We start from the raw sequence: 27,086 nt of genomic DNA, 5'->3' as shown, positions 1-27,086 counted from the left end.
TTATTATTATTAACAATAATAATAATTTGTGTTATAATACTAATAAATATAGTATACTATACTAATGAAATATACTATTAGTCTATCACTTACTAACCATACTAATGTAATTATTATTAATGTTCAAATCAATCATTCACAGAAGCAGCTTTTATTTGAGACAAAAAAACAATACCAAAATAAACTAGTTATACAGAAAACAACATTTAATTAATATGTTTAGACTTACAAACACTGCAACATTTCAATGATCAAAATAACAATACATCAAACAACAGCTTAATAGTAGGACACAAGCAGATGTGTTGTTACGAATTGTGTAGAGTTTTAAGGAGGTGCAAAACAGAAACCTGATGTCCAGTCCACACGTGGCCCTGCTCCAGTGAGAGGGGTTGGAGATCAGCAGATCTTCAGCTGTGATCACAGCATAGTGATCTGCCCACTGCCACACTTACAAGACTGTAACACAGAGTCACATCCATCAGGGATTTGCACTTTTCTTCATATGGTCTGCTTCCATCACACGGAGATTGAAGCATCTCTTAAAGCAGGTGGCTCCACGGAGGTTTACTGCACCACCTACACCGGTAAGTGCATCATCACTCACGCGGATTTGGGGTGCGCGAAGTGCTCGCGCGTATTGGCTTTATCAGAGCTCTGGAAGTCTCGTCTTACACCCTGTTTAATTTAATTTGTGGCTTACTTTGGGAAACACTGAGCTGCGGCGCTCATTCAGTCTGCCGCGAAACAGGACACAACGAAGACGCGACGCGTCAAACTGGAACGCTACCGTTATGATGCGACGCAAAAAAGTTAGATGCTATGCAAGTAAATACACCGAAATAAAAAAACTAGGATTGCGTCAGTTTGTTGACTGTTTCATTAAAATGAGAGTTTTATAGTTTTGTCGCGTCGCGTCATTTTTGCGTGCCATTGCGCCCTATTTAGGTGTTTATCAACGACGCGTCTTCTTTGGCCTGCTGGGCAGTTTTCAAATTAGATCAATTGTCATCCAATGCTGACAGGTGGTTCAACTTTTGGTTTAATCCGTAATTGATAACACTTTTGCGCAAATCTCATTGGTTCGATTCCCAGAGAACAACACACATACTGTTAAAATGTATCGAATGCACTGTTAACTGTAAGTGTGTTTTAGGCTGTTAGGACGTCATGACAGCCGAGAAGTCGATCCCTATTATAAATGGAAAAGCGGACGACACGATGGACCCGGAGACGTTAAACCCGAGCGCGGTGCGCAAGAAGGACAAGAAGATTGTGAATGAAAGAGGGCAGTGGAATAATAAGCTTGAGTTTATACTGTCAGTGGCTGGAGAGATTATTGGCCTTGGCAATGTATGGAGGTTCCCATATCTGTGTTACAAGAACGGTGGAGGTAAGAGGTCATTCATTTATTACCAAAAGCGTAAACCCATACAGTAACAACACCACATCCAACCATGCCGAGTTCAGACTGTATGATTTTCAAACTAGTCGGGTCACCTGTGGTTTCACACTGCGTGATTATTATCTGGGGAAGGGTTCAGTCGCTGCTGTTTCAGACTGCATGATGGATTGGCGACAGGGGTTTTCATACTGCATGACTTTACCGTAAGAAGAATCGCCTATAACTGTTTCCCGGTCCGTATCACAACCAAACGCACGCGAGAAGTGACGCGAATGAAACAACGCGAGGTCACGCGTGCAAGACCGGAGTTCTCACGTGAGACTGGGATTATTATTTGAAATGGTCACCCGCAAGAAGTTTACCATACAAATTGCATGTGCGCTCATTTGCAGCAGAAACAAGAAGAAGAAATAAAAATTATGAAGGAGGAAATGTTTTGAGAGACTCCTCCCCGAACTTCCAGCTGTCCTGTATTTTGCTCTCTCATTGGATGTAGGTCATCGCCGATGTTATTGTCAGTCAAAACACATTTCACACGGCATGATTTTGAATCGCCGACCGGTCCAGATATTTATCATGCCAAATATCTCACGGGTGTCGGCGACTCGTCGGCGATCCTCTCAGAACGCGTCTTTTATAATTCACACTGTGTGATTGTCCTCGATTTGCCTGTGATTTCGGGCATTTGTCGGCGATTTCTCAAAACCTGTCGGCGAGTCAAAATCAGGGCTAAAATCGTGCAGTCTGAACTCGGCATTACTTTGTTCTTTTCATGGTCTGTAAAATGATTGTTTTACGGTACATTGATTATAACTAATGACAGCCAATGAGACATTGTAACAGTTACTTCAGCTAACTTTGTGCAAAATGAAATTTTAAGCACGGAATGAATATTGTGGTACTATAGTACAGTAACTGTACTTACTAGTCTTACTAGTCTACTGTATCAGATACCTGGCATCTGGTACCGTAGGCCTATATCCAAATACTATTGTATCTGATACCATATGTACTTTGATATAGGCCCATTGTGTATTATGGTACTAAATGATATATCCATCCACCGTGGTATTTAGATGATACATCTAAACATTATATATTTATTAAACCTTAGGAGTACCATAGTACCATATTGGCAAAGCAATGATACGATGGTACTCTTTAAAGGAATGAGACCATGCATTGTAATATACTACAGTATACTGTTAAGACCAAAAGTCATAGTATTACGATTGTATCGTGTAAAACTGTACTAGGTTTGTCTAGTTTGCATAGTTTTATGACATTTTATGAAATACTCTACATTTATTTATTATAAATACTGTGTAATCAAATTCTACATACCAATAGATACCAATTATTTAGCTTTTTCAAAGTAGTATGTGGTAAAATCATAGAATTGCAGAATGTACAAACTGCAATAGGCTTTATGCCCAGCTGCACTACTTCCTGAACTTCAGCCAGCTCCTTGTTTCCTGTCTGCCATTATTGAACAAACTGATTAATCCAGGTGTGCCTGACCTAAATTGATTAATCCAGGTGTGCCTGACCTCAGTAGTCACAACAACAATAATTGTCCAATAATGGCAGACAGGAAGCAAGGAGCTGGCTGAAGTTCAGGAAGTAGTGCAGCTGGGCATAAAGCCTATTCTGTAGTCATTGTTTGTCACCCAATTTCAAATAATCAAACTTTTTGGTTGGCATGATATAATCTGCCCTGTTCCTTGCCAGTAGAAATGCTTGTGTCTGCTGATACCGATTTTGGCTGATATATTGGTACACCCTAGTTGTTATTGGTGCAACACATAAAATGCTGTAACCATTGTAATTCATTAGCTGCTGTACTATCAAAAATAAGAGCAGAACATGTATGAAGACATAAACTACTTTCTCTTTCTGACAGTAACTATAGAAGTCAACAGTGCAGCACAACATAGTTTAAACTGGTCTTGACACTGAGGTCACATTTTTAGAGAGGTAGTTCACAGATCCTTGATCCAAGCATGAATGAGTTTTCTTTCTTGTAAGCAGTAATGCAGACCTTTAGGAGAATATCTCATCTGCCCCCCATCAATTAAAAGCAAGGCTTTCACCCGGTTCACGGAACGAAAACGAAAACCAGAAACTTTCAAAAAATATATGTTCCAGAACAGAAACGTTTATCTAAAATAATGGTAACCGGTTAATACCGTTATTTTTTCCGTTCTTTGACAAGATTTCTGTGCAATACTCGATGGAGTTCACTTCTCCTCGTCGTTGACTCATAGGAGAAATGAGAAGCTTGCCACCATTAAGTAGCCTACTTAAGTCCAAGTCTCTAATGTTCAATCATAAGAGGTAAATATTGTAGGCTCCCAAGTATCTCAAGATGTTTGTTTTTTACTAATTAGTGGTGTACTTGGTCACAGTTGATCCGTGATCCATATAGATCAAGACCCACGGTGCATTTTCTTCCTGAAGCGCTGTTTGGAATTCGTCCTCCGTCTATGCGTGTGCACGTGTTTATGTGCACTCAACAAATGTACTGTACGCATGTCAGATTACAGTTATGCCGCTTAAATAAAGTAGCCTTTTTTAATGTTTGATGACAAGATAGAGACTAAAATGATGTAGACTAATAATTTAAGTTTAATGTCCTAATGATCAGCCTACTTATTTGTATGTCCCACAGCTGACATGGAACGTTATTAAATGGTTTGGGAACTTTATTTTTTTGTTCTAACCGGTTCAGGAACATCAATTTTAGGGTTGAACCGAAAACCAGAAACGTTAAAATACTGTTTCTGTTCGGAACGAACCAATTGGGAACATTTTTTGGTTCAAAGCCCTGATTAAAAGTGAGGCCCAAGCACAAAGAAGGACAAATGAGCCTCATAAAAGTTGTCCATGTGACTTCTCCAAGGAACAGACATACAACAGCTTCATATTCATCAAAAGGCTTGTTTTCAATGGGTGCCACTGAGCTGAGATTTATACTTTCCTGTGTCTGTTTTAGGTGCTTTCTTTGTACCTTATGTCATTTTCTTCGTCTGCTGTGGCATCCCAGTCTTTTTCCTGGAAACAGCTTTGGGTCAGTTCACTAGTGAAGGGGGCATCACATGTTGGCGAAAAGTCTGCCCACTCTTTGAAGGTAAAGTCTGAATCACTCATTACGTTTGAAAACAATATGAGCATTTCAGTATTTGCAATAAGTGTGCTGAATATACTCCGTATGAACTCACATAAGCTGTGAATTAAAATAACCCGTTGTTTCCTGCAGGCATTGGCTATGCGACCCAAGTCATTGAAGCCCATCTTAATATTTATTACGTGGTCATATTGGCCTGGGCTATTTTCTACCTGTTCAACTGCTTCACGACAGAACTGCCCTGGGCATCGTGTGGTCACTACTGGAACACAGGTTGGTGTATCTAAGGATACGATTAAGTACTAAAAATAAATAGCTCTTTGAAATATGGATTGACACAGCTACCATAATATAGTTTTTGAATACAGCAGAAAGCCATGGTAACTACAGCTTTACTATAGTAAAACCATGGTTATTTTTCATAGGAGAGTGCAGGAATGGGAAACTGACTAAATTGTTATAATAATTGTTTTCTAGAAAACTGTGTGGACTATAACAATGAAAGTATTGCCAACCTTAGCAACCCATATGCCACATCACCTGTCATAGAGTTTTGGGAGTAAGTATGATTTTGACTGTTCAGTAGCATTGCATGCCTTGTGGTGTTGTACACATTGATATATACATGATTTAGTGCAGACTCCAAAAATATAAGAATCCAGCCTAAGGATTGACTCAAAACTCTGGGATCACCAGAAATGTAATATGCTAGGGACACACTGGCTTCCCAAGCAACGTTTGGCACATTACATGTGTAAAGCTGTTTAAATTCATTGGAAATCTGTAACCTTTTTCTCTGATAATTTGTCATTCTTTTTGCATTGCTGTTGTCAACAAGCATCAAAAGGGCACTTGCACAGTCAGGAGTGGTATGGACACAAATTTGGCCGCTGTTGGCTACTTTTTCTGCACAGAATATCTGTGTCATATCCAAATCCTAATACAGTGGAAGTGGTCGGGCCATTGCAGTCAGACAGTTTTTGCATGTTGCTGGCCTCGATTTCACATCGAGCAGGCGGGACTCTGGTACCGAGAGACACAGAAGCTCTCAGTCGTGAGGTTGAATAGGAAATGTTTGGCTTAAGAAGTGGATGTCACCCAAGAACACGTCAAAGATGATAAATGGCAGAGCAAAAAAGAAAACTGTTGCTCTTTCTCACTATCTTACAAGCTTACATCACTGTGTTGCAAAGTAGTTAATCTTTACTAAAGGCACAGGGCAGATAGTTGGACACAAACAGATGACTGTCACTGAAAATGTGTATCAATGCAGTTTAGTTACATCACTGAAGTGTGCTGGTATCAAGGGTTTCAAAAAATGAATGCATTAAGTCATATAACGCAAAAATTTCATGTTAGAGACTTGAATAGATAAAGATATCCTTAAAAGCTTCAGTCAAGCTTGCAGATTGTAGTATTCTATCTACCTTCCAATAATAATTTGTAAATGTATGAAGATGTCAAGCTAGTTTAAGTTTGTTAAGTTTAGGTAATAATAAACAGGATCAATTAGTTGAGTTCCATCCGTCCATCCATGTATCCACATCTATCTGTTCTCTGTACAGATTAAAGTATAATATGTAGGGTTGCAGAGAGTGCTGGAGGATTTTAAGATGCTTTGGACCTTTTATATATTAAATATTTAATATTTCATCGTGGAGAGTGCCAGCATCACTGGTAGAACATTGTTTAATTTATAATGTTTTCTCTCCAGGCGACGTGTCCTCCGCATATCCTCTGGAATCGAAGAAGTCGGCAGCCTTCGCTGGGAACTCGCGCTCTGTCTTGCGATAGCCTGGATCATATGTTATTTCTGCATTTGGAAAGGTCCCAAATCAACAGGAAAGGTAAAAACGAAAGGTCCATTGAAGAATACATGGTTGCATGGTTGTGAATGTGTGTAAATGTTGACCAAGAGGCTAAGCTTCTTGTTTTGTGGTCAGTTCATCATGAAAGTTGGTTAGTTGAATGTGAGACAATTTCCAGCTTTGAAGATGATGTCATCAACACAATTGTGCAGTCTGAAATTAGGTGCACTGGAACATTTATTATGATGTCATGCAGATTTAAAAAAAAATGATAAGCATCCGACCGTTTGCTTATGAAGTATGAAAAGGGTTAGGTTAAGGTTCGTCACTGGTTAGGGTTAGGTTAGGCACAAGTTCGTTATTTTGCTTCACGTATTGAGAAAATGTGACCAGTCACGGAAAGTAGGGACACAAGTCGGATCTGGGCATTTTGAGTTATTCACAGATTCTGAAAGTGCAGTTTCTAAGCTTTCCAACGATGTGTAACACATGGAAATCTGATAAGATTTGGAGAAGTTGTGGCCATTTGAATATAGGAACTCAGAAATACTCAAACCGAGAAAATCGAGACGAAAGGGACTCTTCTTTTCAGCTGGGGGAGACAATAGGGCTCATTTACATCTCATTTAGCTAAGCCATGCCCCTTGTAAAACCCTTTTTGAGATGTTCTAGCATCATATGTAGTATTTTATGACCAAATGACAACCCGCAAAAATAAACATGACTCTTTTACCTTTGTGGGGATCACAAGTCGAATCCAGTCTGTTTCAGATTATCCAATGACCATATTTGTCCACAAATGCGTATAATCCGTGAAATATAGATTGTTTACATCAGATTTCGCATGAATGTCTGGTAATACAATATAATATATAATCTGAAGACTATTTAAATCGTAACATGTAAGGGTATATGAGCTTACACTCCGTTAAACACATGAACCCGCCTTCAAAGTTTGTATTTAAAATAGGGAAGTAGTATAATAGATCATCCAAACAGCGCCGTCGAAAACGTGACATCCTTTAGAGAGGTTACCAATGGCTCGCTCGTTCCTCCATCAGCCAATGACTTCATGGAAAATATTGATAGACAAAACATGTAGCCAATTATATGAAGAATACAACGATATCTGTGTAACTTCTGTGTGTTTGGACTCATGCTGCGCTGCAAGAACTGACATACAGATGACGTCAAAGTACCGCGAGAGCGAGTCGAAATTAAACTACTCCGTAAGATTTCTTGAAGAGCTCTCGCGGTACTTTGACGTCATCCGACTGCGGCGCCGCATAAAGTGAGTGACGCGGCTGACGTACGATGCGGCTGACTGTTATTTGTTCCGCCCCAGCTTCTTTTATTTTTCTTTTGTTTTGTGCGCCCGAGCTTTACAGTCTGGGGAGACGCAGGCTATAAGTTTGAAAAAAAAAAAAAACTTAGCAAACATGTCTGAGGAACAGGGCAGCGCGTCACTACAGTCACGTGACTTCACGCTCGAGCCGGAAGAGAAGACAATGCTGAATAAAGTCGTAATTCTGCTATTTTTGGACCAAACTGTATTTTCGATGCATCAACACAATCTTACTGACCCACTGATGTCACATGGACTACTTTGATGATGTTTTTATTAACTTTCTGGACATGGAAACCATAAATAGATTTTCAATGAAGGGGAAAGCTCTCGGACTAAATCTAACGATAAAACATCTTAAACTGTGTTCCGAAGATGAACGGAGGTCTTCCGAGTTTAGAACGACATAAGGGTGAGTCATTACTTACATTATTTTCATTTTTGGGCGAACTATCATTATTTAGTAGTCACGCTGTTCCCTTTGGGGGCGGAGGCGAAAACACAAGCTTATACAGTATGTAAATATACACACAGACAATGACGCCCCCCGCTGCACGCTAGAATCTCCGGAAAAACAAGCCTATTTTAACCGCAAAATGTACGCTTTTAAATATACAAAAACTGCTATCTCAAACATGGAGAGGCTTCTTCGTGATCTCAACTAACAGATTCTGCAATAAAACGAAAATCACAAATTTCGAAAAAAAAACTTTATTTCTCATTTTCTCGAAACTTGTGCTGCCGACTTGAGTCCCTGGTTTCCGTGACGGGTCACAAATGTTAGCTGTTGAAACTACCAACTTTCATATTAGACTGTCAGCCAGTACAGGAACAATTGACCAGAAACAGGGCAGCGATCCAAAACGTGAGCAGAAACACAGGTGAACAAAGAGGCATCTTAACAATAACCAAACGACTTATTGGTAAACTCAAACCAAGAAAGTGCCTTCACAAAACAAACAGTTTGCATTATTCCCGTCTTTGGCCCTTTCTCTATCTTCGCTTTGTACCCACAATCCACTGTATTATGAGGGCCTGTGCCCTTTTGCCAATCTCTAAAACTCAGTCAGTAGCCTTCCTCTGGATTGTATTCGTCCAACGGTCTTTAAGAAAGTTTAACAAACTCAATGAGCCAGAAAGAAAGTGGAAAGAAAGGAAGAGGGTTGTGTGAGGAAAAATAAATGGGTTCACATTGTACAGGTCCTGGAGAAAAGAGCTCGGCAGCAAGGCCTATATCTCCTGAAGTGGCTTTTGTTTGGCGGTGAAGCAAGAGGAAAGAATGCCCCTTCATGGCAAGGCCTTAGCAGCCCGTCCAAGATTGATTTCTGTATTCACAGGGAGAAAGTGGAGCGTTCATGAGGAGCATGCAGAGTTCCTCTGCTCGCCTCTTCTCTTCTGTGAGGAATTATATCTGGCGGATAGCAAACTGCTTTCTTCCTCTCCTTTGACCGCTATGCAGATTGTAGCATTCAGGACATTCGCTAAGCTGTGCGCCCACAGGTCTTTTGTGGCCGCTTGCGATTCTCCCATAAGCCGGCGGTAGATTTATGGCATGGGGTTGACCCGTGAATGGCGGGTTTAAATGTTTGAGCGTGGAGAGTTGGGAGAGAGTCAGCGTGTGTCAGTCTCATGGCGACTTGAAACATCGCCCTATTCATTAAGAAATAAAACACACACATGGATTTGAAAGCAAATCGGGGATTGGCTTTTTGCAGTGACCATGGTTTTTGGATATGGATATGTAATCATTTTACGAGACTAATTGAAAAGGGTGTGAATTAGCGAGTTGGGAGAGCTCTCGTGCGTCACACTGTGAGGTGTGTTTGGATTAAAGGATCTCCTTTCACAAAATGGTCACTCTTACAGGTCTCAGCTTGGTCTTTGGGCTTGACAAAGTCTGTTTATTACTTTGTTAAGCAAAGATTTACATTGATTTTTACACAGCAATGCAATGCATATTGGAGTGAGTGAGACAAATGAATAATATTGCGGAGCTTGTCAAGAATTGTGCTGGATTTTAAGGAAGCATTTTGTCAAAGAAATTCTTCAAAGAATAAAGCTTCCTGTGTTAAAGTGGCTCAATGGGTGATATGTTTGTTAGCCGGCGCAAAGAAGTGTTTGTTGTCGTTTTGGTACAGTAAATTACCCAGGCCAGTTGGAAGGCATCTGTAATTGTGTGTTTCTGTACCTCAGATTTTCCCACACAGCCAACACTTCCCGGTTGGGCTCTTTCTAGAGGGACAGGGAGTAGAAGCTTTTGTGTCCAAACCCTGTCTTGTCCTTGTATGGTCTTGACTAGGTGCCAAAGGAACAAGAACCTATAGTGGCGCCCCCAAGGGCGGTTTTGTTCACGGGACTGAAAGAGCTTCTAAATGTTGAACTGATTTTTGTTGACCATGAATAGCTTTTTGCGAAGCATTTTAGGTTTAAGATTATGATGTATGCTGGAGAAGAATCGTCCTGTGATGCACTGATGCCATAGGTGTGATCATCCTGTGTCTCTCAGGAGACAAAGCTCCTCGTGGTTATTAATTTAAGATTGTGAATTGACAACGTTTCAACATGACAGTGGCCTGGCTATTTTTGTCTTGTTTTGTGCTGTTAAGTGTTTTATTCATCTGAACCTCTGGCTTGGACCTGCAATTCCTCAACTTCCTCCCCCTGAGAAACACTCTTTCAATTTTCACACAATTAAGTCTTTGGGAAGAGTAACTACCCACTCTGGCAGACCTTAAGGGTATTCCTTAACCCCTTCACGTTAAGAGCGCCACTTCATTTACTCATTCATTCATTTAAAATTGGCTTTGAAAGTTATACTAGTGAGACAACTGGTTTGCACACCATTGACCATTACAAAGAAGGGTAAAATCTCATCATGTATCAGGTTACAATGTCTTCAGACTGTTCTTCGACCCATTAGTGCCTGATTCACCTTAGAAATAAAAATGCTGTCAATATTTTATGTATAACTTATGTAATTCAAAACCTGCATTATTTTTTCAGTGTAACAGATAAGTTGTGTTTGTTAAATTCGTTAAACCCTTTTCTGTATAGCAACAATTCTCAAAAGTTTCAAAAAGAAAAAAGGCACCATGAAATTTTATTATATGACTTGAGACTTTAGATCATTTAAGTCTTCTGAAGCCATGCTTTGTGAAAGTAAAAGTTGGTATACACAAGAGATCATCATGTTCACACTGAGATTCAAAAATGGCACTTTGATGCCCTTAACAGAATTTACTTTAATGATGTCAAACATCACTGGTCCTCACATGTATTGTAGCCAAATGCAGCAAATACTAAAAATTTTGAACAAGATTTACTGTGAAGGCAGCAGTGGAGAGTAGAGTGTAGTTTAACACTATTGGCTGGATGAACAGATAGTCCCACCTCAAACACACATGATTGATTTAGCTATTGTTTTTATGTCTGGCCTAGTCAAGATGGACAAATTAAAAGATTCAGTGACACTAGAGATTAAGAACATAACCATATCTTAGAAATTAATTATTTGTTCTCTTTAGCTCAGGCTCACGCGGTATACATACCTCTGTTGACATTTCTGCATAACCTAAAATACGTTGCTTCATATAAATATCACTGCATCTTTCAATGGAATGTCAACTAGAGGCGTTTGGATTACTTCTGTTTTAGGGCTGGGACAACGCGTCGACGTAATCGACGACGTCGACGCAAAAAATACGTCGACGCAAAATATGCGCGTCGATTCGTCAGACCCAAAAAGGCGGCGCAGTAGTAGCAACGCGAGTGGCTTCAGTCCACGCCGGTTTCACACAGCAAGGGTGAGCAGTGCCTGCGGCCGCGCGGCGCGTGGTTTTTTCAGCGCCCATGTTAACAAGCATGCACCCCGCCGCATGAGCAGCGCGAGCTCGCGGCTCGAAACGGATATAAACGGAGGTCGGAGCCAGCTACAAATACTTGGGCGGCTCTGTAGCAACAGTGCTGCAATCGTTTCTGCGTGGTTCTGCTGCGCTGCTCACGCTCAATTAAAGTGAAAGTGCTTTGTTTATGGTTTAAATGCTCGTGGATTTACGCAAAAAAGTGTCATTTTACCATAAAATCATGAATGTGATGCCAAGTGTGTTTTAAACAGTCATTTGAGCAATTTAACAGAAAGCAATGAAATATGTCACTGTTGCCAGAAGACTGCGCTTTCATTCACTCTTTGTCCAGCAGTAAATGAGTCCTAATCTATCTTAACAAACTTAAGAGAAAGAGATTTAATAATATATGTGCTTCTTAAGTCTATAATAAGTCTATCTTAAGTCTATCTTAAGTTTATATCTGTCATTAAATGGACTAGAACAGCACGAAAACAATGTGGATTAAACAAATCTAGTTATAAAAATTACACAGACCATCAAAAGGCACATTGAAGAGGTTTTGCTCATAAATGCATGTAAAATAAAGTAATTTGAACTTGAGATTTTTATACGGTTACTTAACTGCACAGTATGCACTGCAAATGCTTTATTGAATGCTACCTCTGTCTAAGAATGCATTATTTTGCACTTGTATAGTTTTATTTTGAAATTTTAAGAGCAATAAAGATATATTGAAATGTTTACATTCAGATATGTAAATCAACATGTATAACTTGCTATTAGTTAATTAATGGGGAGATAATCGAGAATCGAATCGAATCGAAGTCGAATCGGACTGACAAAATGAATCGTTAGATTAATCGATGCATCGAAAAAATAATCGCTAGATTAATCGTTAAAAAAATAATCGTTTATCCCAGCCCTATTCTGTTTTGATGCAGGTTGCATAAAAGTTACATAGCAGACACATACAAACCTGTTCGGCTTTGTTAAGAAAATTTGTGTCGTTTGGTATTTATTTATGGCTGCAAACTTGTGGTATGCTTTAACAAGTATCTTAATCTTTCAGGGAATGTTTATAGAATTTGAGTTTTTATAATTTAATTTAAAATCATTTTAAGAAAAATTCAATAAACATATGAGGAGTTCAGAGGCAAAAGCGGCTAAACGCCACCTCAGTCAAAAATTAGATAATGATTTTAACCAAATGCTCTCAGCACATATTATACTGTATCCTCATCAAATACCTTTGCTTAATCCCAGCTTCAGGCCATTCAGAAATAGTGACTTGTTGGCAGAATCCAATAAAAGACACATAGATTTTTCCGCAAAATCCTCAAAGTACACAGAAGATGAATTGAATGAACAAGTGTGTGCAAAGTGACTGTGGATCACATTCAAACTTGTGTCCCTTGTGAATACATTTTGTCCTGAATACAACCCAAATGTGACAATTTACACGTTTACACGCATACTTCCTACTGATGATCGGGTCACAAATCATACTACACCACCCCTTACAATACGATCGAAATTTGCATCCGATCGATGATTTACTAACAACTTGCGCCAGTGCAAACCATAATTTTGGTGTTAAGTAACGACTGTCTGGATTTACTGAAGATGCAGTGGATAATTAGAGCTGAAAAGGTGTGGTCTAATTATTTTTGCGACTGACCTTATTTGTAGGAGTTTCTCCTATAGACTCAAAATGTATGGGAGGAGATTATTTAAATGATTTATGCAACACGATTTACTGTTTATGCATGTGATACTGGTATTTGCTTTGCTGGTGTTTGTTTCAAAATTTCTTGTAAACCTTCGTTAGGTGGGATTTCACAACCTGCATTTTCAGCTGCGATGTCTGGGGTGCTGAACTCGAGCACATCAGGCGTTAGTAGATTACCTGCACCTGAGGAGCATCAGCTCTGCTTATTTGCGATCCTGAACTCATTTGTGCTGCTCTTATACGACTCAAAACTGGGAGTACGCGTTCCAGGCAACCCATAACCTGCAAATCACGACTTCAAAACCACGACTCACGACTCTGAACTGGGAGTACATTGATCTAGTACAAGTTCACAGTGGGAAGTCACAGGTTTGACTGCCGTTCCAGTGTGCTTTCACGGGTAGAATGTTGGAAAAACACGGGTTACAGCAGGTTGCCTGGAACGCGTACTCCTAGTTTTGAGTCGTGAGTCGTGGTTTTGAAGTCGTGATTTACAGGCTCAAAAACCTGCCTGGAATGCAGCATTAGTAGATTGCTTGGTCATTATGGAAATTAACTGTTGCACCTGTGTTATTTAATTTGTGCCTTTTTAGTAAATACCCCGCATTACCACTCCCATCGGCACTTTTTTAAATTACGCTTTCATTTGCTCCATTTAGTAAATTTGACCCAATGTGTTATTTTTAAAATGTGAGGGTTTTTTGGCCCAAAACAGCTTGCATTCGCTTACAAGGGTTTACAGCGAAAGACAGTCAAATTTGTTAAATACCAATGAAATGACTAAGGTGACATTTGTAAAAATAATTTCAATTGACCTTTCGCAAGGACCTGCCCCCTTTTGCTATATCTGACATCAGCCAAAGCACTCCCACTGCACTAGAAATTATTATCCTGAGATAATAAATTCTGGATAAACATCTGACACTGATTCTCACCTTGATCGATCAAGGTGAGAATCACAACAGTGTTTCAGTAAAGCTGGGTAGCTCTCTATTCACTACCGATGTGAAATCAATATGCATTTATATTTTCACATTTAATAAATCATTCTAGCTAGTGTTAACTGCTATTACAGTAGCTTGTAGTGTGCTTGCTGAAACTACATAACGTGTGGTTAGGGCAATGGGTACCTCCAATAAAATTCTGGCAGTGTCAGATGTTTTGAGATGCAGTCCTGCAGTGGTGTGGCTATGAAGTAAAACTCAGGATGAGTCTTTTTGTGAGAGTCTGATTATAAAGTTTTTATTGTTGTACTGTGTGACAACTGAGATCTCACAGCCTGGGATGGCTGGGATTATGTTCATACAGTCGTGCAGGACTATTTAAAATTGCATAGTGTGGAGCCGGTCTAACTCTATTCTGATGTTTGATTGTCGGACAAAATGGCGAATAGCAAGAAGGGCACATAACATCTGTGTTATGATTGGTCATGTCACCTGTCAAACAGACTCCCGGCGAAGGCTCAGTTACTGACTAATAACCTTTTAATTCCATTAAAGTGAAATTATTAAACATAACAGATTTACAAGAAAACATGTCTGAGGCACTTAGAGGGTTTTGCATCCGAACTCCTCATATATTCAACACGTACAGTACAAACTATGAAAATCCTGAATATCCAGCACAGTGTTGCTTTATTACATAAATCTGTCTTGTTTCGAACATATTTGATATTTTAAGTTAAAACCAAGACATATTCAATATGAATACGGTTTTGCAGTGTTTTGTAGTGTCTGTTTTGGAAACTAAGCTGCGTTTTGTCCTCTACAGGTGGTGTATGTCACTGCAACCTTTCCATATTTCATGCTATTGATTCTTCTTATTCGAGGAATAACACTGCCAGGAGCTGCTAATGGAATTAAGTTCTACCTGTATCCTGATATGTCACGTCTGTCGGACCCTCAGGTACCAACAATGTCTTTATGCACTGTCATTATGTGTCCCATGGATTTAACACCCAGCTGCTCTTTCTCTTAGTTTGATAACATGTTCACGACATTTTCTGTCTCCAGTTATTGATGCACCCTATAATAATCTACCCACTTTATGAAGAAAATCTTTAAATATTACTAGAGATAAACATAAAAGTAATTTCAGCTTCAGATATTTAAAGTTTACATCTTAATTTGGTATTTAATTGGGACAAATCAAGGCAAGGAAAGTTTATTTGTATAGCACATTTCATACACAGAGGTCATTCAAAGTGCTCCACACCACTCCGAACACCACGCACCACTCGGTGAGTAGCACAGTTTTGAAAATGAACGTTAAGTGTTGTTTTAATGACATGTTTGTGCATGGTCATTGACTTCCATTCTGAAGCAGTCAAGAGACGCTTCTAAACGAGTCAAAAACTCAAGACACGACCCATTGTCAAAATTTCTGTGTCCATCACTGTAGTTCATCCAAAACAAACCAGAAATGAGACTCAAAGTGTTAAATACCGGAATTATCCTTTAACGTGTTTCTAAGGCTTGCAAATGTTAACATTCAATTTAATGGCGCTAAAGTATGCAGCTTTCTGTACGCACATGCAGTTAAATGTGTCCGGTCCAGATCCAGTCAGGTCCAGAGTTGCGCTACTGTGTGTCATACTATAGTCCATTAACATACATTTGCTGAATAGAGCAATGAAAAACAACGTAACGTTTTTATGTGAAGCCACTGCTGCATCTTCTTCCTGAAGCGCTGTTTGGAATTCGCCCTCCGCCTGTGTGTGAGCACGCGTTTAAGTTCCCTCAGTTGTGCATATGGAGAGAAGTGTTTCAAAAAGTAAGCCAACATAAAATCTTTCTGTTCTTAACAGGGCACATACATACAAACTTATCTCACAGTATTCTTTTTCTCAAACAACCCAAGACAAACCGAAAATCACTTCTCTAATAATAATAATAATAATATTTAATATGTACAATAAAGAGAGTGTTATTATTCATTTAATTCGATTTCTGTACCTAATGCTATTTTAGACCTTACTTAATGTGCAACTTTGTTCTTTTTTATGAATGTTTGTAATTTCTTTTATGTTATTAGAGTTTCATTTGTTACAATGAGACTTGAGACTTGACTTGGACTCGAGCCCAGAGACTTTACTTGGACTGGGGCTCAGAGACTTGTGAGCATCTCTGACAGGAATAAAAGTCACAATATATAAGATATCTTCTTCCCCCGCACTGCTCACTACACTTTTCACAGACTCTTGAAAAGTGTGGCCTGTCACACTGAACATATCATGAAAATTTGACCTTTTCCATGTTTAGGTGCTATAGTGGGGTCACCAGCGCTTCTAATAACCTAGAAAATGTGAAAAAGATCAACCTAATAATTTAGTTTTGATAAACCATTCTTTACAAGCATGTGAAAAAATAGGTAATTGAAATTAGGCTCTCCTTGTGATGTCAGAAGGGGATAATACTGCCCCCTTTATCTGCATTATCCAACCACAGCACTGTCATTTAGTGCAGGGATCAACTCTTTTGCATTTTAAAGGACACACCCAAAACAGCACATTTTTTTCTCACACCTACAAAGTGGCAAATTTTAACATGTTATAATAAATTATTATTATGATATTTTGAGCTAAAACTTCACATACTTACTCTAGGGACACCAAAGATTTATTTTACATCCTAAAAAGTCTTGTGAAATGTCCCTATAAAAAGTTTTTAACATGTTTGTCCTGTATCCAAAGATAACCACTTCTCTTCTATATGCTAATGTTAAAAGCACTAAGTCACATGAGTGGTACATACACAGTATGTCTCAGTATGATGTACAGTATTTATATATCAGTAGGTGAAAAATATTCAAATGATTTACTGATTCAGAGGTAATCGGAAAGAGACAGCCTGTCAGAAACAAAAAATGATGTATGTATTGTAATGTCATACTAACCACCTGCATACTACAAATCATATATTTGATCTTTGTTATTAGTGTTATACGGAAGCTGAGAGAAGCCATATCATTTCTTAGCTTTCTTGTTTTCTCGTGATCACAACTTAATTTTCTGGTGATCTTAACATAATAAAAAGTTGTTTTCTTGTCATCCTGACATCCAAATCTCATGATGTATTTTCCTCTCAATAATATTTTGTGTATTTTGATGCAAATTAATTGGGGTTATCGCTATCACAATGACAAGTAAGAAATCCAAGTTAGACCGTTGATGTTCGTGACTTTGGGGACCATCTCTAAAGTTATAATGTACATGTTTCGATCTTCAATAGCATTTAGCTCTTTCTCCGTTAGGATTAAAACATTTTTTTCTTGAAATATTAGAAAATCGTAATTGGCAGATTTTACGAATGAGTGGCCGGATCGTTAAACGGTCAGTCATCCTCACGACGTTCGGATTCCGAGCTGGTCTTTTTGTTGCCAGTGGCGCAAGCAATAACGTCACAGCCACACGCACACGCTAGCGGTGTAAGCAGCACCCCACCTGTTATCCAACAGCACCTTTAACATAATTCTGTATCTGGAAACAGGATCTGTTTGACATAAAGACTGTCCGCACCGCAAATAACACGTTAGATCTATTTCAGCTTAAGCTAATCCCTGATCCAGATTTGTTCATCCATGCTTATTTCACTAAATATGCTTTTGCTGTCTCCAAGCAAAACAACACATTCTATTGAGTACTCATAAGCTTTAATTACATCACAAGGACACAACTTTTTTGTTATCTTGAGATTGTTGTGATCATGAGAAAACAAGCAAGAAACCTTTCTCAGCTTCTGTACAGTTAATTTTGTGTGTTTAGAGCACGATGTAAAAAGTCCTCTAGTGTCTTTCTAGTTTTTCCAGGTTTGTCTGCACAACGCTTTAAAAGTTCTTCTTTAAAGTCTTCCCAGTCAATGAAATGAGCCTTCTGCTTTGCAAAGTAAACTACAATTTCCAAAGTCATAAGTAGGAAGATTTGCAGGCAGATATGTCATGTAGATCCATGATTTCCTGTGAGCAGATATCTGAAGTTGCAAGGTTGAAAAATCCAGCAACTTCTTTACTGCGTTTTGAGATCCAGACCTGACAAACCATCTTGCTAAGTCATGTCACGCAATCCTAGTAGCAATTCTCTCTATAAATCTTGTCTGATTGCTTTTATCGACTGTCATTTCAACTGTGGCTTTCTGTGCTTATCCTTCAAATGCCTGTAAATGCCTGTAAACTGTGATAAAACTGAGCTTTGATGCTGCTGCATCTTTTCATCCCAGTCGGTAGTCAGAAATATACCATGCAATAAATGCATTATGCGGATGTGAAATATTTGAAATATATTGTATAACATTCACTCAACCATGTAAATGACTATTAATGGCAAATATACAGTAGCTGTGCAAATTTAGTTTCTTCTCACATAATATGATCATTTCAACCATTGTTTGTTTATTTAGTAATATTAGCCATGCATTAAGCAGGATAATGTACAGTCAGCCAGTAATTATTGCAAAATAAACCTGTTTAAGGTGACACGAGCATTCCTCTGCTTCACACTGTCAAGGTTTATTTTGCGATTATGACTGGTTGACAGTACATTATCCCTTAAATATATTTTACATAGCATATCTTACTGAAATGTAGAGTAAAAGTGAAGCTATGAGTTTCATTGTAAGACTCCAGGAATCCATGCCAGTTGCACTTCCAGGAGGCCTGGGAACTTTTAGACAATTTATCGGGATTACAGGACGTCCACACATGGCTGAACCTCAGACGTGGAGATCAGTCTGTCATGCTTTACCTTTCCAGCATCCCAGTGAAGAGAAAGCAAGAGTTAAAGGGATGTATGTGGAGTAGCATTGATAGCTTGAGAGAGCGAGAGACATAAAGGAAAGGAGAGAAAGAGAGATAAAGAGCTGCTGTTCGGCAATGGGGGCGTCTCTGACTCCAATGTTTAATTAGCTTTTATGCCACACAATAAGCGGTCTGTTCACACACTGTATGCTGTGTTGTTTCATTCACCGGCTTCTTTTACGATCAATTCAGTTCCACGCAAATCACTCCTCTGTGCCAAAGAGCTTCCATCTCTGTTTACAATTGTACACTTACAGAATGTTAAACTATACAATATACTTTTTTTATAAAAAAGTTAAATTCTAAGGGGAAATTTAATAAAATGTTTTGATGGTATATTAACACAAACACCTGTGTTGTTTTTACTAAGCACCTGTATTTTTTCTAGCATTCTACAAAAAAAGCAAAGTTTAATAAAGATTGATTTAAGACCCTTGTACGACTAATACAGATCATAGACATTAATGACAGCATGTTGTTAGGACGACACCAAGTTTTGTCTCTTGGTTTAGAAATTAAATTGCAATCACAACGTTACTTCAGGTTGCACAACAAACCTCCAAATTAGCCACAACATCAACAAGCAGCTTTTTAATGGAGAGCCGTGTCCGAGTAAAGCCAAACCCGAGCATTCGCACTGGCCGAGTTTAAAACAGAACGGACGTAAACGATCGTCCCGTAGAATGGATGTTCTTGGAGGGAAACGGCTCTGTGTTTGTGAGGTCAGAGGGGTTACCCTGGTTACCCGCTGGAGGAAGCAAATACTGTGAGATGTCAATTGTTTTCCCAGTAAAAGAGATTAAGGGCTCAGTGGTTATGTGAGAGCATTTTAAAGAGGTGCCGGCTTATTTTCCACCAACTCACATGGATCCCTTATGGCTACATTTTTACACTTTTCTCATTCTTTGGAGTAAAACGACTTTATTGAGAGCATTTGGGTTCTGCGAGAAAACTTTAGCGAGTTGGAGGCAAGCAAATCCTGCATCCGAATTGGAAGCTGGTTTTCAAGAGCAATGGTTATTCTTAAAAGACATTTAGGACAGATGGAACCTTGAAGTATCTTGTTGCCAACCTAAATCCAAATCCTACATCAAGAATCCAGCTTTGGTGTCATCCCAATAGTCAAATTCACTACAGTTCAAAAAGTTTGTTGCTGAATCAGTGATTGTATGTCAGCAGCCATATCACCCTGTAACCCAAGACAGCTTGCCCACTGAAGCTAAGCAGGGCTGAGCCTGCTCAGTACTTGGATTGGAGACCACCTGGGAAAAACCTGGTTGCTGGTGGTTGTGGTGTTAGTGAGACCAGCAGGGGGTGCTCACCCTGTGGTCTGTGTGGGTCCTAACACCCCAGTATAGTGATGGGGACACTATACTGTCAAAAAGCACGTTAAACCGAGGTCCTGACTCTCTGTGGTCATTAAAAATCCCAGGATTTCCTTCGAAAAGAGTAGGGGTGTGCCCTGGCATCCTGGCCAAACTTGCCCGTTGGCCTACTAATCATCCCTCATACTAATTGGCTATATCACTCTGTCTCCTCCCCACTAATAAGCTGGTGTGTGGTGGGCGTTCTGGCGCAATATGGCTGCCGTCGCATCATCCAGGTGGATGCTGCACATTGGTGGTGGTTGAGGATATTCCCTGTTCATATGTGAAGTGCTTTGAGTACTGAGAAAAGCGCTATATGAATGTAAGGAATTAATTAAAATTGTCCAAGTGGTGAACCAGCATAGCAATGTTGTTTACTGGGAGAAAATTGACCAATGTGGTCTTTTTAATGATGCATAAAAAAGTTCAGCTTGACCATCGCACACTTGTAAAAAGTAAAGTATACCCAGGCCAATAGAGCGCGCTCACATCATACTTAACCAAACCATACGAACGGAGCGCCTGAGACAGTGGGATTTGCAGTTAAGTGGAGATTACTAACTTGTTGATATTTTTCTTTCCCTCAAACACAACAGAACGGTTACACATCACAAATCCTTCAGTGCAGCTGCACAAATCTTATTTAATGAGTCACAGATTAAGAAACTCATGCGTTCATTTTTGCTGCAATTGCTGCAGTAAATATGGTGCAAAACATTAAAATATGTTTTGCACCATATTTACTGCAGCAATTGCAGCATCAAAAAATGTGAAGTCACGCACAAATGTTGCACATTCTCAAATCAGCATGTGCATTTATGCGATGAGAATTGTATGTGCCTACAATGTTTTCTCAGAAAAATCTTTTGGATATTTTTCTGGCACAAACAAAGTACATAACTTCAACTGCTTGAATCGGCTGCTACAAGTTTCAAACACTCTACCAAACCAAAGAATTTCTGCACAAGCTCTCAGGGAAGCTCATCTGCCTGCTTGTCGTCCCCATCTGGGTCTTGGCATGACTGTAGTTCATTGTCATAATCGACTTGAGTGGCCAAATGCTCATATTCGATGGTGTCTGGCACTTTGGTGTTCTCTTCACGGATGAATCCTGGATTTCACCATACAGGGCAGATAGCAGACAGTGTGTATGCCGTATTGTGGTAGTGTGGTTGGCTGATCTTAACATTGTGGATCGAGTGTCCCATGGTGGTGGTGAGGTTATGGTATGGGCAGGAGTATGTTATGGACAACGAACACATGTGCATTTTATTGATGGCATTTGATAGATACTGTGACGAGATCCTAAGGTCCATTGTTGTGCCATTCATCCACGACCATCACCTCATGTTGCAGCATGATAATCCACGGCCCCATGTTGCAAGGATCTGTGCACAATTGCTGGAAGCTGAAAACATCCATTGCATGGCCAGCATGCTCGCAGACATGTCACTCATTGAGCATGTTTGGGATGCTCTGGATTGGCGTATACGACAGCGTGTTCCAGTTTCTGCCAATATCCAGCAACTTTGCCCAGCCATTGAAGAGTAGTGGACCAACATTTCACATGCCACAATCAACAACCAGATCAACTCTACTGGGTCAGGCAATGGTGATCACACCAGATACTGACTGTTTTCAGACCCCCCAATACAGTAAAACTGCAGATTTTAGAGTGGCCTTTTATTGTGGCCATACCTGTGTCGAATCAGCATCTTGATATACCACACCTGTGAGGTGAATGGATTATCTCAGCAAAGGAGAAGTGCTCACTAACACAGATTTAGACAGATTTGTGAACAATATTTGAGAGAAATAGATCTTTTGTACATACATAAAGAAAGTCTTAGATCTTTGAGTTCAGCTCATGAAAAATGGTGGCACAAACAAAAAGTTTGCGTTTATAATTTTGGTCGATGTACAAACTATACCCGAGTATGATTGCCCCACTCCCCCGCTTGTCTACACCATAGACTGTAAAAAAGATGTACACACACCCATAGGTTTCTGAAGATCTTTTTTGAAGGATACAGATCTTGTGGACTTATTAATAAATTAATTATTATCTGTTTCTGTTTACAAGCTCTTTTAAAGATACTAAAAGCTCTTAATTATGTAATGTCACAGTCATAAATCCTCATGAGTGTTCTGCAGTACCACATTAATAATTGACCTCATGTGTACTCATTCACTGTTTAATCTAGAAAATGGTGTCTTTCAGTGTTTATAACATAAGGACTGTCAGTAGCAGACTTTTCTCTGTCGGTGTGATGAACTGTTGATTTTTACAGGTATGGGTGGATGCTGGAACTCAAATATTCTTCTCGTATGCCATATGTTTGGGTTGCCTGACTGCTCTTGGCAGCTACAACAGCTATAATAACAACTGCTACAAGTAAGAGTTCAGTTCAATGACGACATTTAACCAAATGCTGCTTCTCTAGTATGTAGACTTTCAATGATGTGCATTGCTTATGTTTTGCTACACAAGCCATGATGGAAACGACAAATTCGCAAAAAAGTTTTTGGTCTATTGATTTATACTGTGATCCACTGTAACTGTAAGTCTGTTTGCAGGGACTGCATCATGTTGTGCTGTCTGAACAGTGGCACGAGTTTTGTGGCAGGATTTGCCATCTTCTCTGTGCTGGGATTTATGGCATATGAACAGAATGTGCCAATAGAGGCGGTGGCAGAGTCAGGTGAGTGTTTGTGTATGGACTCCATGTTATTAAAAGCTTCTCCCTTACTATAAAGACTCTTATCGAATGACTTATTTAACAGTACAACATTACTTATTTACTTCAATAGAGGATGGATGACTACGAACTGACTGAGTATTGAATGTAAACTTCAAAATGATACTTACCAATCATCATAAAGGTATTATTAGTTGTGTTTGCTAAGGCAAGCAACACTATTGCTTTTGCTCATGTTAAAGGGAAATACAAATTTATGTGAAATGCTGGTGCATGTCTATGTTCTTTTATTATATGATATTTATTTGTTTACTCGTAACACCATTCCAGGGTAAGGGTAGGTTAATCCACACTAAGTTGATCTATACACACATTGAGGGGAGGGCAAATTGGCATCACCAGTTCACCTAACCTGCATGTTTTTGGACTGTACCCGGGGTAAACACAGGGGAAGGTGTGCTGTTATTTCATTAAATATCTTGCCAGAAAATCCCATAGAGTTCCACTGAAGGAGGACCAGATGTCCTATCATATATTGATACATATTGAGTTAAAGAATGAGATCATATTTGTGAGTTAGTTATTTTTGGTATAAATATGTTACATGTATAGACCGTTTCAGCAGTTAACCGTTTCAACATAAACAAGCCGCTGTCTGCAGGTAACTTCCGGTAAACTCCGTTAATTATAAATAACAACAAAGTTCTTTAAACATAGTTTATTTATATAACAAGCAAACAAAACAACACATAGATTACCTAGGAAACCAAAACATTTGTTATTTTCGACGAGGCATTTGCTCAAGAGATCAGTTTAGCAACTAGTCAGACCATTAAAAAAACGAAACCGGAAGTAAGGTTCGGATCCAGACGTGTATCATGTGCGTTCGATGAAACCGTCTATAGCATTAAATTTTTTCTAAATGTCTATAAATATGTGTACATATTCATAAACATAATATCTGGAGTTGAATGAAATGAAGACATATACAGTGGCATTTATGTTTTTTATGCATACATTAAGACAGTATATTTACATAGATAAAATGTATGTAAGAGATAGGAAATAAGGATTTGAAGAGCTTATATGCAAAACCCTCTAAGTGCATCTGATTTGTAAATTAGCTTTTTTATCAGACTCTAAATGAATTCTGCCAGCAAGTATTTCTGAATGAGATGAGGTTAATGAAGTATTAGGACAGTTTTAAGTTCAAGTTTAGAGATTGATGCTAGATAAACATTTTGGGTCACTAAAGAAACATTTATGCATTTAAGGGTTAATGATTTGATCTATGTAAATAACATTTTAATTAATGCTTGCACAGCTCTGTAATCCCACAGAATTATTTTTATTTTATTGCAATAAATGTTGTGACTCAACACTCTGTTTTACATGCAGAAAAAAAATATTTATATTAATAGACGTCAATGAGACGATTCCTAATGCTGTTGGATAGCTTTCTCCAGGTGTTACAGACATCCGACAAAGTGAATTTGTAATCTAAATGAAATTGTCAATCTGTACTGTATGTTTCAGGTCCTGGTCTAGCATTCATAGCATATCCTAAAGCTGTGACCATGATGCCATGGGCTCCACTCTGGGCCTGTCTCTTCTTTTTAATGCTCATCTTCCTTGGTTTGGACAGTCAGGTAACAAAAAAAAACTTTTTCTGCTATATAACATTTAACGGCAGATTGTTTGCAGAGTATTTTAGCATAGCTCTTTAAATTCTGGTCGTTGGATTTATATATTGCCAATCTCTCTAATCTAAGAGTCATTTTAGATCACCCGCTCATGATTTATTTAAAGCACTGTGCATGTTTACAAAGCAAGCAATGTCTGTATAATTCAATCACAATATTACTAATGCACAGATTTTCTCTATCTTTGTAGTTCGTATGTGTGGAAAGTCTTGTGACGGCAATCGTGGACATGTATCCTAAAACCTTCCGTGTGGGCTATCGGAGAGAAATGCTTATTCTGGGCATGTCGGTGGTCTCCTTCTTACTAGGTCTGATAATGTTAACAGAGGTAATGTCTTTATTCACATACAGTATACTAGCTGGTGTCCTGCAAGTTTGTGCTGTGCCAATTGGGATCGATCAGTGTTTTGCCTAGTAAAACACGAGCTTTCATCACCAACCGTTACAGATCTATACAAACACAGATTTGTTTTAGCCAGAACTAATAGATCTAATAAAATAAGACAGTTTGTTATCATATTATTCAGGATTGCTCATTTTTCCATGTAGTCATGCTTGGTTCTTCTTAGCTCTTTGTTTATTGTACACTAAAATCAGTTTTAAATGCTATGGATCAGTAAGGTAACGCTGGTAGCACTGCAGAGTGTTGGCTAATTGCTGTCACCGCCTGGCTGTTACTGTGTGTTCCTGTTCTGCTTTTATGGCTGGAGTGTGTAAGTGTGTAAAAATAGACAGAGAGAAGAGCTCTGCACCCGTAAAGCACAGTCACGTGAACACTTACACTGTATGTTTCATGAAGAAAACCATTGAACCATGCACTTTCAGAGATTCTCTTACCAGGATGAGAAAATACATCTTTCAGCTTTCTTCTGTGGGAAGATCTAAGATCAGTTTGAGTTTCCATGGAATAACAACAGTCAGGGTTTCATTTAAAGGGGACAAAACATGAAATGTAACCTTTTCCTTGTTTAAGTGCTATAACTGGGTCCCCAGTGCTTTATCAACCTAGAAAATGTGAAAAAGATCAACCCAGTAACTCTGCAAGCATGTGAAAAAATAGGTAATTGAAATTTGTCTCCCCTTGTGATGTCATCAGCTCATTTGCATTTTAAAGGACACACCCAAAAACAACACAGTTTGCTCACACCTACAAATTGTCAATTTCAACTTCACATATGTACTCTGGGGACACCAAAGATTTATTTAACATCTTTAACGATCAAAAGTCTTGTGAAATGTCCCCTTTAAACGTGAGTTAATAGTGGTATTTGCATTGCTGCTAATATTGCTCACAAAAATATTTGCCCAAAACTCTATCCCCATATATGATTTCTCTTGGACTATTTGTTTACCATTTGCACAATTTTTCTTAGCATAACTTTGATTGAAAGACTAATCTATGTAATAGCTATACAGTAAAATCTATAAGGACCAGAATATTATGGGATATGGGAGTGGGCTAGTAGACAACCACCTAGCAACCACACTGAACCCCTTAGCAAATGCATAGCAACACCCTATCAAAGCACCCCATCATAGGTGACAATCAACTGAGAAAATGAATGGTTTGTTTGAGATCCGTTCTTTTGGGAATTCACCCAGACATATTTCATAGGCAGCGTAACAAAATTATATTTAAAATTGTAATTAAAAAGCAATTTGGCCAGAACCACTCAAATATTTAAGATCTAGATATGCAATCAAACACTAACGCTTCTACTGATCACTATTTTATTTATCAAACTTTATACTGCTTGAGCACTTCCCTTCCCTTTGGACACACACACAGGGGATTGTGAGATATTGAAGGCAGTGAAGGTTGCTGCCTCAGATTTCCATTAGATGAAAGCATCTCAGGAGACATGAGGTGAAGCAAACATTGAATTTGGACATAAAATGTGTCCTCTGATGGCAAGATTTAATGGCTCCTTGCTGAACAAAGCCAGCTGAAGAAAAACTTTTAGCAGGTGTAGCAGATGGTTTAAGAGGTGTTTTGGTCACTTTTTTAGCTGGTCTGGCTGGAAGTTGTTGTAGTTTGTTTAATAGGGCTGGGGGGTCGTGACGTCATTACTTGTCGTGGCGGCCATGTTGATTGCCTCCTTTACTGCTACTCGGACTACTGCGCTCTGTTTATAGACATACTTTCTCTCAATCGTGTGTCTTAATTTGATTAATTCATCTTTATTTTTTCAACCATGGTAAACCGTTGCTGTATTAATAATAAAGTAACACATTAAAAGTAATTTACATTAAAAATTACAGATAAGG

At 38.9% G+C, this 27,086-nt stretch overlaps 1 protein-coding gene across 1 annotated transcript in view; it reads left to right on the top strand.

Moving 5' to 3' along the window:
• Positions 1 to 361: 361 nt before the first annotated feature.
• The window catches only part of slc6a11b (solute carrier family 6 member 11b), a 41,305-nt gene continuing 14,580 nt past the window's right edge, over positions 362 to 27,086 (top strand). Inside the window, exons 1-11 of the mRNA XM_065265936.2 lie at positions 362 to 587; positions 1,157 to 1,393; positions 4,401 to 4,535; positions 4,665 to 4,805; positions 5,010 to 5,091; positions 6,247 to 6,379; positions 15,030 to 15,164; positions 22,708 to 22,811; positions 22,994 to 23,118; positions 24,652 to 24,764; positions 25,009 to 25,146. Coding sequence (XP_065122008.1) covers positions 1,171 to 1,393; positions 4,401 to 4,535; positions 4,665 to 4,805; positions 5,010 to 5,091; positions 6,247 to 6,379; positions 15,030 to 15,164; positions 22,708 to 22,811; positions 22,994 to 23,118; positions 24,652 to 24,764; positions 25,009 to 25,146 — 1,329 coding nt within the window. The 5' untranslated portion in view covers positions 362 to 587; positions 1,157 to 1,170. The remainder of the gene's footprint in view (positions 588 to 1,156; positions 1,394 to 4,400; positions 4,536 to 4,664; positions 4,806 to 5,009; positions 5,092 to 6,246; positions 6,380 to 15,029; positions 15,165 to 22,707; positions 22,812 to 22,993; positions 23,119 to 24,651; positions 24,765 to 25,008; positions 25,147 to 27,086) is intronic.

The sequence above is a fragment of the Paramisgurnus dabryanus genome, chromosome 14 (genome assembly GCF_030506205.2).
Source record: "Paramisgurnus dabryanus chromosome 14, PD_genome_1.1, whole genome shotgun sequence".
Taxonomy (NCBI): domain Eukaryota; kingdom Metazoa; phylum Chordata; class Actinopteri; order Cypriniformes; family Cobitidae; genus Paramisgurnus; species Paramisgurnus dabryanus.
The sequence above is the reverse complement of the archived record's forward strand: the minus strand, read 5'-3'. Positions and strand labels throughout refer to the sequence as shown.